The sequence below is a fragment of the Onychostoma macrolepis genome, chromosome 08, assembly GCF_012432095.1.
Source record: "Onychostoma macrolepis isolate SWU-2019 chromosome 08, ASM1243209v1, whole genome shotgun sequence".
In the NCBI taxonomy this organism is placed as follows: Eukaryota; Metazoa; Chordata; class Actinopteri; order Cypriniformes; family Cyprinidae; genus Onychostoma; species Onychostoma macrolepis.
Window position 1 is genome coordinate 17,904,982 of NC_081162.1, and position 17,150 is coordinate 17,922,131.

The 17,150-nt window shown below is 34.7% G+C and overlaps 1 protein-coding gene across 2 annotated transcripts; it reads left to right on the forward strand.

Annotated features, from left to right (window-relative positions):
- The first annotated feature begins 8,422 nt into the window (after positions 1-8,422).
- haus5 (HAUS augmin-like complex, subunit 5) lies at positions 8,423-16,996 on the forward strand. Of its 2 annotated transcripts, none has more exons than XM_058785436.1 (19): positions 8,423-8,660; positions 8,735-8,797; positions 8,895-8,927; positions 9,383-9,407; positions 9,492-9,624; positions 9,833-9,992; positions 10,178-10,253; positions 10,555-10,640; positions 10,731-10,785; positions 10,895-11,022; positions 11,127-11,208; positions 11,291-11,424; positions 13,380-13,542; positions 13,636-13,716; positions 13,895-14,040; positions 14,280-14,379; positions 15,466-15,604; positions 15,728-15,860; positions 16,103-16,996. In XM_058785436.1, exons 1-19 carry the CDS (start codon positions 8,569-8,571, stop codon positions 16,203-16,205), a joined length of 1,932 nt encoding a protein of 643 aa, XP_058641419.1. In that variant the 5' UTR covers positions 8,423-8,568; the 3' UTR covers positions 16,206-16,996. The 2 variants fall into 2 exon arrangements, with proteins under 2 accessions (XP_058641419.1, XP_058641420.1); XM_058785437.1 differs by having other exon boundaries at positions 8,425-8,660; positions 14,283-14,379.
- Positions 16,997-17,150: the final 154 nt, after the last annotated feature.

Sequence of the window (17,150 nt, forward strand, 5' to 3'; positions counted from 1 at the left end):
CTTAATTGTATTCAGGGTGTTGTATTGTTTTGCCCCAGGTCAAACATGACACGAGGAAGCACATTACTAGATAACTGATGATCACAATACTTTAGCAGTATAAAGTATAATAATCATGAGGTCAAAGATAAGGACGTTAGCCTATAAAGACACAGAGTTAGCCTTATTCTTCCTTAGGTTTTCCGTTAAAGGGCACCTATTATGCATATTCACTTTTACATGTTGTTTGTAGCTACATAAATGTTTGTTGGCAGTGTGTGTCACAACCACCCTATAATGATAAAAATCCAAATAATCTGCTCCTTTTTTAATCCCCATAATTGTTTTTATTTTTTTTTTACTTTATTGAACAATATAAACTTTACAACCATAAATGGCCTGGTACAAAATGCTAAATGTATTAATCAGACAACAGACAAGCATCATAACATAAGATAAGGAAAAGAGGAAGAAGAGGGAGAGAGAAATAAAATAACTAGGCTACTAGGGGTTTTCAGCTACTTTAAGATTCTCTATCAAATTACAGAGGTTCAAGGCATTCTTTTTCTTCTTTAGGTTCAGCGACAAAAAGTAATGACGTAGTTATACAGTAACAAATATTAATTCTATTAAATAGGCTATTACACTTAAAATAGTGGTTTTCTATTAAACATAGGCCTATTTTAAAATGTAATTTATTTTTGTGATTAAAGCTGAAATCTCAGCATCATTACTCCAGTCTTCAGTGTCACAAAATCATTCTAATATGCTGTTTTACTGCTTAATTATTATCAGTTATTATTTTGATTTTTTTAAAATATGTTTTTGCTTAATATTTTTGTGGAAACTGCGATAGGCCCTACTTTAATTTTTTCAGGATTATTTGATGAATACAAAGTTCAAAGAATTCAGCATTTATTTGAAATAATTTGAGATAAGTACAATATTTACTGTCACTTAAATGAATTTAATGCAACCTTGTTAAATAAAAGTATTAATTTATATAGGCTATGTTTTTAATCTTACCCTAGACTGAATGGTAATGTATCATATTTTCCACAAAACTGTTTTCAACACTGATAATAGAATGTTTCTTGAGCAGCAAATCAGCATAATTGAATGATTTCTGAAGGACCAATAGAAAGGCCAATGCACATTCTGCATTACATTCCAAGTCTTGTGTAAAAATTCTTTATTATCTTTATTAAAAATTAATTACTATTGGTCATATACACAAGGAAAGACAAATTATAATGTAAAGATGTATGCCAGTCATTAATTAATGTTAATGATATAATAATTTCAATAATAAAAAATAAAAAATAGATGCCATTTTTATTTCTGTATTGTGTTATATTTTTATGTTAGTAAGAGAGGTGTTAAAAAATGTTCTGTGCATAATGAGCTCGTGGGTTAGGTGGGTTTTTGTGGATCGGGTGTAGTGGGCCGCTCTGTGAAAGTCCAGGGCCACTTTTTAGCCCTAGTCCGCCCCTGGCTTTTATTGCATTTTTAGGAAAAGAGATCGAGTAGGGTAGATGAGTCTAGAAATGCATTCCATTTTTTGAAAGAAAAATTCTGTCAATAAAAATGTCTCTTTGAGACCATGAGTTTAAATAGGATTTACCTATTTATCTAGATTATTCCAGATGTTGAGATTATTAAGTGAAGTATTATCCTTTGTAACGTGTATAGGTACTTAATAGTGTCTTTAACCAGTAAGTACATATTTAATTAATATTACTCAGTACTTAAATGTATACATACACTGTAACTTTCAAATAAAGTGTAACCGAATGTTATAAACAGTTGACAGAGGAAAGTTATGAATTGGTAGTAATTCACATTTTTTAAGATTTAACTTTAAGCCAGATGCCTTTGAGAAAAACTGAGAATTTTTGGAAGTTGGTCAGTGTTTTTCTTGAATATGGTGGTGTCTTCTGCCAATTGGCGGATGACTAAGTTTTTGAGAAACAGTCAATTTTTCGAAATCTGAATTTTTCATAAGAATGGAGAGCATTTCACTGCAGCAATAAAGAGCAGGGGAGATATGGGGCAACCTTGTCTGATTCCTTTATCAATTGAGAATCATGGTGATACCATCTTTCGTAATATAACTGCTATTAGTTTCTTTATAAATTAATTTAACTAGATTAATAAAATATTCTCCTAAACCAAATAATTCTAAAGTATGAAACATAAATTTGTTTTAATTCATGTCAAAAGCTTTTAAAAATCTTGAAATGAAACCTTCGTCTCCATTTATATTATTAGCTATGCTTTCATGACATAAGTGTTCATGTAGAAGGTTTGAATTAAATTTCCAAAATCCTTTTCTCTCTTGATTGGTGTTTGTGGGTTGAAGACTCCAGACAAGATCTACATTCAGAGACTAACCAGAAATCTAACCTGGAATTTGATCAGGTTTAAACCAAGTGAAAACTTGAATACCAGGGGTTTTAGTGGACCATACATCTATCAGTTTAAACACACAATAAAAGTCAAGCAATATGGGATTGTAATAGTGTCTCGGGTATTTTGAAAGGAGATCTATCAAGCCATTCATCTATCACCATATTAAAATCCCCTCAAATAAAATCTTCAGTAGGATACCTTTGGCATAAATCCTTAACAACTGTTGTAACCTCAGCAATTAAGATTTTGTTTCGGTTATTATATCCATATGTATTTCCCAAAATCAAAACACTTTCATTTATTTCAAAAAGACAAATTATCCAGTGACCACAGTATCCCTAACAGTGGTTAAAATCTTCCCAGGAAAATTATTTAAATGTTCAGCAACACCTGTTAGAACCTTGAGAGAAAAGTATTTTAAGAAAACATTGTGCTTTTTCATTTTTACAAAAAAGAAAGATAGATTGCCTTTTAACAAAATCTCTTAGACCCCTAGTGTTGAGTGAAACATAAGATAACATCTGGTTATAAAAAAATCTATAAAAATAAATAAGTAAAATTATGTCATTATTTTATAATTTACTTATAAAATAAGTAAATTCGTTTTTTTTTTGGAATTAAACTCTCTTGCAAGGCCCCTATCAAGCATTATTAAATACTATTAAATTTACTGTAAAATAAACATTCTTTTCATTAAATTAAAATATATAAACATAGTGGACAGACTTTGGCGGCTTAGTTTCACTTTTTTCCCATTTTTCAAATATAACAGTTTTTCCCTTCTAGAGCATTAGAACTTTAAAATATTAATGTGAAAAAACAAATTGATGCATTTATATAGAATTAACAAAGAACAACAGTGCAAGCAAAGTCAGAAGGTTAAACGAAAACCTATTAACATAAACTCGTTGAGGTATACAACTCAAACCTGTGAAGTACATGACATGCAATAGAATATATCACTTTTTCCACTTAGTGAAACTGCCAAAATATCATTGTTCAGTTAAAGGCAGCTAAGTGTTGATTCAGTTCTGTTCAATATGTAAAGTTCATCATTTACATTTATCAGACGCTTTTATCCAAAGCAACTTACTATTCAGTTAACTACATTATTCAGGCTATACATTTTTTTTATCAGTATGTGTGTTCCCTGGGAATTGAACCCATGACCTTTTGTGCTGCTAACGCAATGCTCTACCACTGAGCCACAGGAACACTAGAACTCATTTCATCAGTTATGAAATGAGTTCTATTGAGGGCAATATAGCATTGTTTACTAGTATACTGAAGCCTTGCCTTGACAGCTGTGCTGAATTAATGTTCAGTGTTTGTCATGTGACAACATGGCTACTCAGAAACATTTGTTGCTTATTGTATACTGTTTCACATACTATTCTTTAAAAATAGTGGGCAGTATGCACTGTGTACTGGGCAGTAAGCAAGTATGCCATTTCAAACACAGCCAAGCATCTCAGAGCAAGCCGATCACAGAATCCGTAAAATATTACGTTAAATTTTACAAGCCCCACCAACGACTTTTGACAGGCACTGCCATATTAGCCGAGACCCCGCCAGTCCAGAGCAGTGACTGATTTTCTGAATAAGTGACATAATAATAATAATCAAAACCAAACAGATGTTTTTTGGCAGAGTATCTGAGTTACGAGCTGTAAAGGCAGCCCTATTCTGCTTAAAGAAGTTATTAATTTGCTCAGTGAATACTACTAGCACATGCTTGTCAGTATAAAAATGTACGCTGTACATTCAATAAAGCCCATTGAGTCAGAGTTCAGTTCTGTTAGAGACAATTATGTCACAGGGAAAAAAAATTGCTTTGCAGGTTGAATAACATTCAAAATATTGCTGAAAAAAGATTAGAGGAAAAATGGCTGGTCGTATTCCAACAGAAAACTATATAAATAGGAAAATAATAAATAACACAACAACAATAAAAATGAGGGAGATTATTACAAATCGTTACTGATAAGAATTGGAGGTGAAGAGAATGTGCAATAGTGATATTTGAAAACATACTGTATAGACCTATAAGCTAAATAGTTTCATCAAGAATTTAAATAGGCCTAATGAAATATAACAAATCATCTCTGTAGAAAGATACCAATGAAACAATAGCTTCTTCACTGTAAAACCTAACAGTGAAATTCGCTAAATGAAATGAGTTCATTTAACTCAAAAATTTTAAAAAGTTAATTCAACTCAATATATATTTGTTAAGCTAATTAGGTTAAGCAGAACTCAATTTAAATAAATTACTATAAATTATTTTAATCTATTATTACCATACAGTCTATGATTATTACATCTAAATGGCAGACCACAAAATATTTAAAAGAAATATGAGCTTAATTCATTATATCTAACATTGTTTTTCAAGAAGTCACGTTTGTACAACATAGGGTTATTATGCTTTATACTACGGGGCCGTTGAATGCTTGAATCTGATTGGCTGACGAACGTTCTAAGGCCTGCAATTATTTTCAGGGAAACGCACGGCGAATGTAGTTCCAGGCAGCTCTTGACGGCATTACATGACCATATCCCTTCGCCAAATGATTTCTGTTATTTCAAAGGTCTTACAACAGCAAAATAACCAAAACCCACAACCACACTGGCCAAATAAATAAATATAGTAAACAATATGATAAAAACGACAGATCATGTCCATGTTTTTGCCACAAAATTACGCTTTATTATGTACGGAAAGCACATACTCTATCTCTCCCGCTCTCTCTCCCTCACAGACCGCACATACATAACAGTTACAGTTTGCACACACACTAACATACATTGCGCTAATGTTGTTAGCGCTACTCTGACGGTTTTATCAGTAAACATCTTAAAAACTACACGAATTCTCACAAGCGAGGTAACAACAACGGCGCTGTTCGTGAACAAAGGGAACTAAGTTTCACTATAACTAGAGACATTGCTGCCGATCACTATTGAGAGACGCACAGAGGTAATTATCTCTCTCTCTCTCTCTCTCTCTCTCTCATAACTTAGTTATTAACTGTGTTAACAATAATGGAACAATAATGACATCAGTCATTCAAGCTAGGATCCTGGCAGATCTACTACTATCTGAAAATAAGACACACAAGGTAGGACACAGGACAACTTTATATTTACTTGGCAACATTTTAACCTTTTAGCTGAGATTGTTGTCTTAAATGGATAGTGCACAAAAAAAATGTAAATTCTGTCATGGAACCACTTTATGCATATGGTTAAACTTTCCAAAAGTCTTTAAGCTTAATATTGATTGCCTAGACTTTCAATGAATTGACAAAATGATGAGAGAGAATTTTCATTTTGAGGTGAACCTGTCCCTTTAAAGGGTTATTTCCCCCCAAAAATTAGAATTCTGTCATTAATTACTCAGCCTCATGTTGTTCCAAACCCGTAAGACCTTCGTTCATCTTCAACACAAATTAAGATATTTTTGATGAAATCCGAGAGCTCTCTGACCCTCCATAGACAGCAACACAACTGAAATGTTCCCAGACCCAGAAATATAGTAAGGACATTGGTAAAATAATCCATCACTGGTTCGACCTCAATTTTACGAAGCTATGAGAATACTTTTTGTGCGCAAAGAAAACAAAAATAACGACTTTATTCAACAATTCTTCTTCTCCAAATCACACCTTCCAACATTATCAAGAGTACCTCTGCATGTAATCAGCTCATGCGAGTGCTGCTGCTAATGTAGAACATGCGCTGAGGCTTGTTTACGTGCAGAGAAACGCACACGCATGCATTGTGATACTCTCTATAATGGCGCACTAGGGTGACGCGAAGCAGAAGAACTGTTGAATAAAGTCATTATTTTTGTTTTCTTTGCGCACAAAAAGTATTCTCATAGCTTCATAAAAATTGCGGTTGAACTACTAACAATGTCCTTACTGCATTTCTGGACCTGGGAACATTTCAGTTGCATTGCTGTCTATGGAGGGTCAGAGAGTTCTCAAATTTCATCAAACATATCTTAATTTGTGTTCTGAAGATGAACGAAGGTCTTGCAGGTGTGGAACGACGTAGGGGTGAGTAATTAATGACAGAATTTTTATGTTTGGGTGAACTATCACAATAAGCACTGTTTTTCTTTCTATTTTGTAATAAAGAACCTTAAATTGTCACATTAAATAATGTAAATTAACAAATTCAATTCAAGCTCTAAAACATTCAGCTTTTATTCAGCCCTGAAAATCCTGAATAAACAACTCTGGAAGTTATGATGTGAAAAAGTACTACAGGGTTTTAAATGGGCACATACTTTATTGAATAAACACTTCCCCGATCTTTCACACCTTTATTGTCATTTATGAAAATTTAAATATGATGTCCGCTTTGTTTAAATATGATGATATTTGGTGACATACACTAACACTTTTTTTGTTTTGTTTTGTTTTTTTGTTTACCGCATTTAGAAAAAGGGAGCCTGATCAGGTACAGAAGGCAGCTGTCACCATTTTTGCTGTTAAGGAGGAAGAGGGAACATTGTCTTTAAACCCATTGGATGTTTTGATTGTATTTGAAGATGATGACTGCCAAGTCTTGGGTCAGTGTACTGGTGGTTTTTTTTGGAACTAATGTATTACAGTATACAAACTACTTAAAGTTTGTATATAAGTGCTGTTAATCTTGAGGAAAGTGTTTTTAATTTTTTTTACAGAAAAGTTATCCACTGTGTTTCATATTATTTAGCAGTTATTTATTATTAATTACATTTAAGATGGATTTTGTTAAACATTTCCTTGTTTGTGTGGTCGTTACTTATTTGGTGAAAAGTCTGATAAGATAGCTTAAATGTTATATTTTTGAATATACAGCCCACTGATTTTGTTTTATGCTTGAAAACATTTGTTGTATTTCAATAAATACTTGAGGAAACACTCCTGTTCTGTCATGATTTCTTTGTACCAGTGTTTTTGCTTCTTATGTAACTATTGCTTTGAGTTTGATGAACTTAAACCATTTAAGGCAATCGGTTTCCTCAAACCATTTAAGTAGCAAAGTGGTTAATTTTAAGTTGTAAAGACTTAGTCAGTTTGAGTTCAGGTAACATTCTAACTGAGTGGAATTAACTTAAAATGTTCAAGTTCAGTTTACTCTAATAATTGACTAAGCCTACACTAAAAAAATAAGTTAATTTAACTCAATGTAAATGAGTTATGGTACTCATATTTATTAGTTTTAAAACTTAAATGCTTTAAGGCAATCGGTTTCCTCAAACGGTTTGAGTTACCGTAATTTGTCGGGTTTTACAGTATTTGACTAAATCAATTTTGGGACATTTTGAAGTAGCCTATACCTTTCTATGAATCCAGTAAGTAAAAAAAGTCAAAAGAGACTTAATACTTTTTACATATTATAATAAGATAATAATCAGTCAGTATTAAGTAGCCTATTCAGTGAATTTAATCCTGTAAAATTAATATTGATGACAGACGGAAAAACATTATTTTTAAGAAAATGGAAAATAAAAGAACATTCAACTCAAAACAAAAGAGTATAGGCCTACGACAGATATGTGACCCTGGACCACAAAACCAGTCTTAAGTCGCTGGGGTATATTTGTAGCAATAGCCAAAAATACATTGTGTGGGTCAAAATGATACATTTTTCTTTTATGCCAAAATTCATTAGGATATTAAGTAAAAATCATGTTCCATGAAGATATTTTGTAAATTTCTTACTGTAAATGTATCAAAACTTCATTTTTGATTAGTAATATGCTTTGCTAATAACTTCATTTGGACAATTTTAAAGGCAATTTTCTCAATATTTAGATTTTTGTGCACCCTCAGATTCCAGATTTTCAAATAGTTGTATCTCAGCCAAATGTTGTCATATCCTAACAAACCATACATCAATGGAAAGCTTATTTATTCAGCTTTCAGATGATGTATAAATCTCAATTTTGATAAAATTGACACTTAAGACTGGTTTTGTGGTCCAGGGTCACATATGTGCTGATTTTCGTATACTGACCTGTGGGGGCAGCATCGGCCCCGTTAGGGACAAGTAGCAAAATAAATGGAGGCGAAGAAACGTCTCCCGCGTATTTTGACTGTTGTCCTTTTCGCATTAGAAAATGTGAGATTTTAGTTGATACTGCAGGTTTGTTTTATTATTATCAGAAGAGTTAAAAAGATGGCAAGTCTCAGTCAGGAACTAAAGCGCTGGGCTGTTGAGGAACTTGAGTTGCCAGCAGCCAGACTCCCGGATGACGGCTATATAAAGACGTTAGTGAGTTGTTATGAATTATAGCATTAATTCTCATCAACGGTTTTAGATCATGTGTTTACCTTTTATCTAGGTTATCTGTCGGTCCTGGAGCTTCCATTTGGAAGTATATCACGCAACATGTTTATAAGGAAAGGTGAGGTCTTACAGTTTTACAATCTCTAATGCTTTCTACGTGTTCTGTAATGTACTTTTTCTGGTTATACAATATTCCTTTGACATATATCTTACAGGAACGTTCGAGTCATGAGGGGGAATATTCAGTGGTATCCTTTAAGATTTCTGAGAATGTAATGTGTTAATAAGCATATATGTGTATATTTTGTGTAGGGTTATCGCTGATTAAGCTAAAACTATTAAAATTCGTTTTCGTTAATTATATTGAAGCTGAAGTTTTTGTTTTTGTCTAGCAACTAACTGAAGCAAAAGAAAGCTTAAGTCGAAGTACTAAAATGACTGAAATAGAAATAAATGCAAATAGAAATATTTTATATAACAAATGCTAAATTTGAAATAAAAACTGATAATATATAAACAAAACCTAATTCCAAGTAATCATAAATATTATAATCGTATATTAATGATATTAAAATAACACTGATTTTATGAAACAAAACATGAAATGTGGTTGTTTCATGAGGCCCACCACAATCTGTATATTTTTACTGTGTTGTCAAAATGTTGAAAATCAAGCTTGTTCCTTGACCATCTAAATCCTAAGGTATAAAGTTTTACAAGATAAAGAGGTAAAGAAAAGTACTCAGTTTCAATTTGTTATGCTGCTTCTATAAGGATTCATGAGCGTGACTAAAGATGATTATTCTTTGTAGCTTAAACAGTCGAAAAATCAGAATAAAGATGCGAGAAGGCTTGAGCTTCAGAGAGAGATTGATGCCCTTCAGACTGAACTCAATCAACTGGACACAAAGATCAGTAGAGTGGAGGATCAACTTGCTACTGAAGGTGAATGTTCTTATTCTATCTTTCTGTTCATCTGTATGCTCTTTTATACTACCTACACCTATACTACAGACTATGTGGAGGGAAAAAATGTAAATGGTCGATAATTACCTTCTTAACTGTTTACTGTTTATTATCCTTTTTAAAAATGCATCAGATTATGGAATGGTATTTTATGTTGTTGTTACTAATATCTTCTGTTGCTGAGCAGAGAAGAACGTGAACAGGAACTGGGAGGACTTTGTGGAGAGCAGGCACAGACAGATCCTGTTAGATTCTTTCAGGCAGCGCTGCTCTGAGGAGAGAAACGTACTGTTAGAGGACACACACGTGATTGGCACTCAGCGGCATGCCCTGGAAGAGCTTTCCAAGTGAGCCACCTTCAGACTGTCATATTTCTATTGCAGCTTTCTCAAAAACTGATTAGACAATGTGTTAAAGCTGCTGTGTGTCATATTTTGATGCTGTGTGCATCTTTGTCCTTTGCTGAATAAAAGCAGTAATTTCTTGTATGTGACTCAAACCTGTAAATCACATTATTTTTCTAATTGTCCAGGAAAGCAGAGGTGAAGCTGGTGTTTGGGCCATCTGACAGTTCAGACAGTGAAGCCAGCGCAGATCCATTGGTTTTAGTACGTATTGCTGTGTTCAGTAGTGTTTGTGGTGCACACTGTAATATTATAATTATAGCTACTTTTGGCTTATCATTGCTGATGTCAGTTTTAATTCTGAAATTCAAAAATTCTACCTTTGAGGAACCTTTCATTTGAGAAAGCTAGATGGTATAGTTAAAAAATCTTTAACTAAATTTTCACTGATCTTTCACTTAGGGCCTAATTGGATAATTTTAACCAGTCAAACTCCACATGACCACTTAATTAAACTACTTGTCCTTCCACTGATTGTAACTCATGAAATACTATCTCATTTCAGAAAGATGTGAGAGAGCTCTGCAGCGAGAGAGTTCTCTTCTTCCAGGGCCTGCTAGAGAGTGAACTAAACTTGAATTCATCCACTCAGTAAGACGCAGAGGCCTTTGATGCTGATATTGTAGATAGAAGAGCTTTAGCACTTTTGCCTTGTTACTAATTCATTTGTTTTTCATCCAGATTTACTCATGAACAAAGGAAAGCAGTGATGCAGCACTGGACGAGTGCAGTGGAGGTGGATGAAGACAATAATTTCAGGAGGATGCATGTTTGTTTATGTGTCTGCATGCATTTTGTTCTGCACAACAACAACTTATGAGAACCTCAATATGTTTAATTTTCAGAACGTTTTACGCTCTCATCCTCCAAACCAAGTTCTTTCAGCTCTGCAAGCCTTGACCTCCAGACAGCAGGTGGCGTTAGAGGAGAAGATTGTAGCTTTGAATGTAGAGCGTGACGTTTCAGATCTAGGGTATGTTTTTACATTATAATGTATTTTATCAAAACCCTCTCTATAAATAATGATGTTATTGAATCGATTATTGCTAATTACTCAGATATTTGCACTTAATGCAGGTTTCGTTATGAGAGCGATCACCTAATAGATGTGTCGGCTGAGCGGAAAGAGGAGTTGACACCTGTCCGCAGTCTGTTACAGGTGATCAATTGAGATGGTCATCTTACTGCATTGATAACACTTTCTCTTGTGGCTCAGATTGTATTTGGGTGTTTGCACACAGTCTGCCTGGGAGGAGGTGGAGCAGAGTTATTTTGAACTGGCACAGACTCGGAAGAGATGTGGGCAGCTAGAGACCGAACTCACGGCTTCGATGAGAAAAGCAGAGACGGCACACGGATCAGACCCAGTGTCCAGGTGAAAATTATTATATCTACTTTTGAACTTGTGAAGTCAATAAGTATTAGTAACTATTACTTTTTATAATTGCTTGCTGAATTCCTTGAATGGGTTGTGTGTGTGTGTGTGTGTGTGTGTGTGTATGCAACTAAAAAATACGATAAAAACCCCAAATAAAATATACAGATAGATAGATGAACTGCCTTTTTTATTATTTTGTACTGTTCTCTGAGGTCCACTTATAATGTTATCAAGATTTTTACATCAAAGAGTAAAATGTCTCTTAAGTATATCACACTCATATTTAATTTTTTTTTTTAGCACACCAGGGTGAATAGAAGCATGAAATTGTCCAGCCATGACTTGCTGGTCCACAGGATTATAAATATGATGAACACAAAGGGCAAATTTCCTTAATCATCCATCACAAGGAGTAAAACCAAAGAATATAGTTCTGATGTGCAGAACAAGATTGTTGAGCTTCACAAAATAGAAAGTGGCTTTAAGAAAAGAGCTGAAGCATTGAAAATCCCCATTTCCACCATCAGGGGAATAATTAAGAGTTTCCTATAAACTAAAGATGTTACAAATCTGCCTGGTAGATGACGTGTCTATATCGTCCTAATGCACGCTGAGGAGGAGAGTTTGAGTGGCTAAAGACTCTCCAAGGACCACAGCTGGAGAATTGCAGAGATTAGTTGAGTCTTGGGGTCAGAAAGCCTAAAAAAAAAAAAAAATCAAATAGCCCCTACATCACCACATGTTGTTCGGGATGGTTTCAAGAAAAATTGTCCTTGCTTATCCAAAAACAAACTCCAGCATATTCAGTTGTCAGACACGACTGGCTTATATGGTCACATGAAACTAAAAAAAGAGATTTTTGGCAGCAAACTCACCAGATAGGTTTAGTACAAACAGGGATAAAAAGTACCCCATGCCTACGGTTAAATATACTGCTGGATCTTTAATGTTGTGGGCCTATTTTTCTGCCGGAGGTCCTGGACATCTTGTTCAGATGCATGGCATCATAGATTCTATCAAATACCAACAGATAAAAAAATCTAAACCTGACTGCCTCTGTTAGAAATCTTATAATGGGCAGTGGTTGGATCTTCTATCAGGACAATAATCCAAAACAAACATCAAAATCAACACAAAAATGTGTCACTGAGCATAAAATGAAGCTTCTGCCATGGCCGTCCCAGTCCTCTGACCTGAACCCTAGAAAATGAGTGGGGTGAACTGAAGAGAAGCACCACCAACATGGATCTGTAATTCTGAAGGATCTGGAGAGATTCTTTATGAAGGAATGGTCTCTGATCTCTTGTCAGGTGTTCTCTAACCTCATCAGCCATTATAGGAGAAAACTCAGAGCTGTTATCTTGGGAAAAGGACGTTGCAATAATTGGGTGCCAATAATTGTGGCCAAAATGAACTAGAGAAAGCATTTATTTTACAATGAGATTTCATTCAATTTCAATTGCATTACTTCAATGATAGGTTAATTTTGTGAATTTTTTGAATGAAAGATCAAAAGTATAAACAATGCAGATTTATTTTCACAACCGCCTTTGCTCATATTTACAAAGGGTGCCAATATTAGTGGAGGGCACTGTGTGTGTGTGTAAATATGTGTAAGTATATGAAGAGTTCATTTGCAAAAACGGATAACTCCGTTTTTAACAATTTTCAAAAAAACGTGTTTTTTTTTCATTGTGCATTCCAATTAATTTCAATCAAACTGCAGTTGGGTTATTTTGATTAGGTTAAAAAAATGACTAAAAAACACAGCTAACTTACACAAAAAATAACAAACATGATTTTTGAAAATTAAAATCTGTTTTTGCAAAAACTCTTCATATATAGTTACTAAAAATAGTATATTAAAACTAATATTGTGTATAATATGGGAAGTATTATAAAAAAAACATGTTTGTTGTAATACAAATGAGTTTTGTTCTGTTTATGAGCAGGTGTGTGTTTGAGTTGGAGATGGAAGCAGTAAAGCAGTCAGCAGTTAGAGACAACATCAGAGAGCAGTGTGCCCAGCTACAGCTGCAGGCCAGAGAGGGGCAGGACGCCATCAGAACCCTGCAGGCACAGTGGCAAAGAGTCATGGACTTCAGACAGCTTGTGGTGCGTAATTGTATTTATTCCTAACAAAAGACTGCTAATTCATAGTCTGGAGTTAAGTGTGGTTTTTTTTTTTTTTTTTTTTTTTCTGTGTAGGACAGAAGACAAGAGCAGATACGGCGCCTGATCAAGGGAAACTCCACTGTGAAGACCGAGTTAACCCGTGTCCATGCAGAGGTATCGTCTCATGCAATATGTTCTTTAGTCTTCAGTGTCACATGATCCTTTAGAAATCATTCTAATATGCTGATTTAGTGCTGAAGAGATTTCTTTTAAATCGGACAAACTTTTGAATGGTAATTTGTGTGTATGTATCTATATATACAATAAACCTTGTTTATTTATTTTTTTCCAGGTTGGGCAGGTTGTTCAAGAAAAGCTCAGTCCTCAATTTGGCAGTGTGATTAAAGCCAGCAGTGAACTGCGCAACTCTGTGTCACAAGGGGCCAAGCACTTCAGCTGTGTAGCACTGGCTGCTCTCAATCGCAGGGTCATGAAGGGGTCAGCAAATATACCGAAATCCTTTTTTCCCTTCAGTGTCTTTGTACAAGATACCATGCCTAGCATTTTGAGTTGTTTTGCAACATGAAGTCAGAGGCTGAAGTTCTTGAAAGTTTTCTTAGTTAAAATTTGCACATTAATATTGCGTTATCACAGTATCATTGGATAAAATAAACTAAATGAATCCTTCTCTGAAGCTTAATGTCTGTGCTGTGACCTAGTCTTTTGTTTTTAATCAGCAGAGGGCAGAAACCACCAGCAGCTCAGCTTTCCATCCACCGGATACAGTCCCCAGCTTTCCACAAACTCTGTCAAAGTCTTTCATTTCCCATGTATATGGTGAGATGCTCACTTACTGTCTGTTAAAACTCTTCAATTGTTCCTCACCTTTCTGAGAGGCATTTCAATTAATAGCTCATCAAGCACCAGTTAGTAAGTCCATTGTTTTAACACATACAGTAAGCGTCAATTTTCTAATGATTGTTCATATCATATGCAGATTAAATATAGTGGTGGCCAAAATTATTAGAACACTAGTATTTTCACGAGCTAGAAAATGGTTTAAAGTCAGTTATTTTTATGTTTTGCTGTAGTGGGTCAGTAGGAAATATCAGTTTACATTTCCAAATGTTCATTTTGCCATTAACAGTAATAATCCAGAGAGATTTTTGTTTGCACAAGGAGTCTGACAACAGCCAGTGCTCCAGACAGAGATCTGATCTGATCATCATCCAGTCTGTCTGGAATGATGTGAAGAAACAGAACAAACTGAGACTAAATCCAGAAGAACTGTGGCAACATCTCCAAGATGCTTCAAGAAACCTACCTGTAAAACTATATGCAAGTGCATCTAGGGCAAAAGCTGCTTTAAACGCAAAGGATGGTCACACCAAATGTTGAATTAATTTAGTTAATAGAAGTTAATTGATAAAGAAAATCTGTTTATGACATTTTTGACAGCATCCTCATTTTACAGCATTTTTATACAAGTACCTAAAACTTTTAACAGTACTGTAGCTTTGCAGGTAGGTCTCTTGAAGCATCTTGGAGACGTTGCCACAGTTCTTCTGGATTTAGTCTGTCTCAGTTTGTTCTGTTTCTTCACGTCATTCCAGACAGACTGAATGATGATCAGATCAGATCTCTGTGTGGAGCACTGGCTGTTGTCAAAATCTCGCTGGATTATTACAATTAATGGCGAAATGTAAAATGATATTTCCTACCGACCCACTACAGCAAAACATAAAAATAACTGACTTTAAACCATTTTTTAGCTGGTGAAAATACTAGTGTTCTAATAATTTTGGCCAACACTGTATGTTTGTCAAAGATCGACAGTATCCATATCAAGCTCTTTTTAATTAATTTTTTTTTACCTGAAACGTAGTAAAAACTGATGGCGGGAGTCTTGTCTTTCTTTGCCAGGCTCCAGAAGAGCTGTGGTCTCAAGCTGCAGTGTTAAGGCTGGAGTTAAGAAATCTGCGCAGGCTTCTTCAGCTTTTCTCAGAGTCATCAGCAGACCTGCAGAAGCTGACCGCACAGCTACCATCGCCTGATCAGCAGAGTATGTCATAAGGCAATTTTTTTAAAACTTGGACCACTCTTTTTGACCTGCTTTTTTCCCCCCAAATGAAAGTTTTTGTGGATTCCATGCTATGAGAGAATGCTATTTTGATGTCTGTTTCAGCTTTGGTGCAGCGTGTGAAGATGGTAGATGAAGAGATTCTGCAGACGTTGCTCCCACGGGCCCGTGAGCTCACAAAGAGGTGCTCAAAAGGCCTGATTTACACAGACCAAGTGAAGACTGCCATCACACACTGGTAATACGCTAAAATGTTTTCAACACAGGCCCTTTGGAATAGTCAAGCCTACTTTATTTTTATGGCGCTTTATACAATAGAGATTGTTTCAAAGCAGCGTCACAGTATTAAACAGGAAAGTAACAGAATCAATGATGCAAACTTCAAAAATGAGAGGACGTTTGAATAGTTAAAGCATCAATTCTGATCCTAAACTGTGATTTTAATCAAATTTAACACAAGGTTTGATTGTGTCTGTGCAGGTGGGAGCAGCCTGGACAGCTTGCCCTGCCAGAGATGCAGAGAGAGGGTCTGACTTTCCAACAGTGGCTTCAACGATGGAAACTGGCAGCAAAGGAATCCTAACTTAGTTTTGCATTGGAGAGTTGTCGGGTTTATGAAGCTTATGTCGGGCAACTTTATCTGTACATAATTTATATTTCACTTTCAGAATAATCTGGGATTTAATAGGCTAACCTAGGCTTTCTTACAGTTATTAACTTTTCTGCAACACATTCAGTTTGTGTTTGAGCATACATTGTTCATAAAATATTTTATGCACTTTTTCTGGATTTCTCAATAAATAATCTAATACGCTGGAATAAAGGTGCAGTTGTATGTTTTGTGGTGTAGTAAATCTTGCTACTGAAGGTAGAAGTTACTAAGATGCAAAATGCATGTGCTGTTGTTGCCAGTGTTGTTTACAGTGTAGTACAGTATCCTCTCGTAGGAGCTTGTGTAATGAGACTATGAAATTCTCTAATGAATGGTAACAGTAGTGGTGCTTCTGAGTCAGATCAAACATTGATCTGTAAACACAAAGTAACTTTGTGATGACTGCCTATGGGCATCCAGCTCTTATTGATGTAATTTCAGATCATTTCCTGTTTAAGAGATACTGCTGTAGTGTAACATCAGAATGTTCAGTCCTGTATAGCTTTTAAAAACTGATTTATAACCTGTGCAAAGTGTTGTTGAACAGTAAAATGTCAGGCTGTGTTTTCAAAGCTAATAAGGAAACTAATAGTCTATCTTTCAAAAGTCAGGGGTCATGTTTTGAGGAAAAACCTTGCTCAATTAGTTTGCATTTATTTGCTCAAAAATACAGTAATATTGTGAAATACTAATAACTCAAATAAATATATTGTTGAAAACTGTTGGGCTGCTTGATGTTTTTGTGGAAATCGTTATACTTTTTTCAGAATTCTTAGATAAATGGTAAGTTGAAAATGTATTTTTTTGTATTAATGTTTTTTTGTACGAGTGTCTTAGTCACTTTTGATAAATTTAATGCATTCTTGCTGAATAAAA

Coding starts and splice junctions, on each gene's coding strand:
- haus5 (XM_058785436.1), top strand. CDS start 8,569: ATGGCAAGTCTCAGTCAGGAACTAAAGCGCTGGGCTGTTGAGGAACTT. Junction 11,023..11,126: donor CGTGACGTTTCAGATCTAGG/GTATGTTTTTAC, acceptor CACTTAATGCAG/GTTTCGTTATGAGAGCGATC. Junction 15,861..16,102: donor AAGACTGCCATCACACACTG/GTAATACGCTAA, acceptor GTGTCTGTGCAG/GTGGGAGCAGCCTGGACAGC.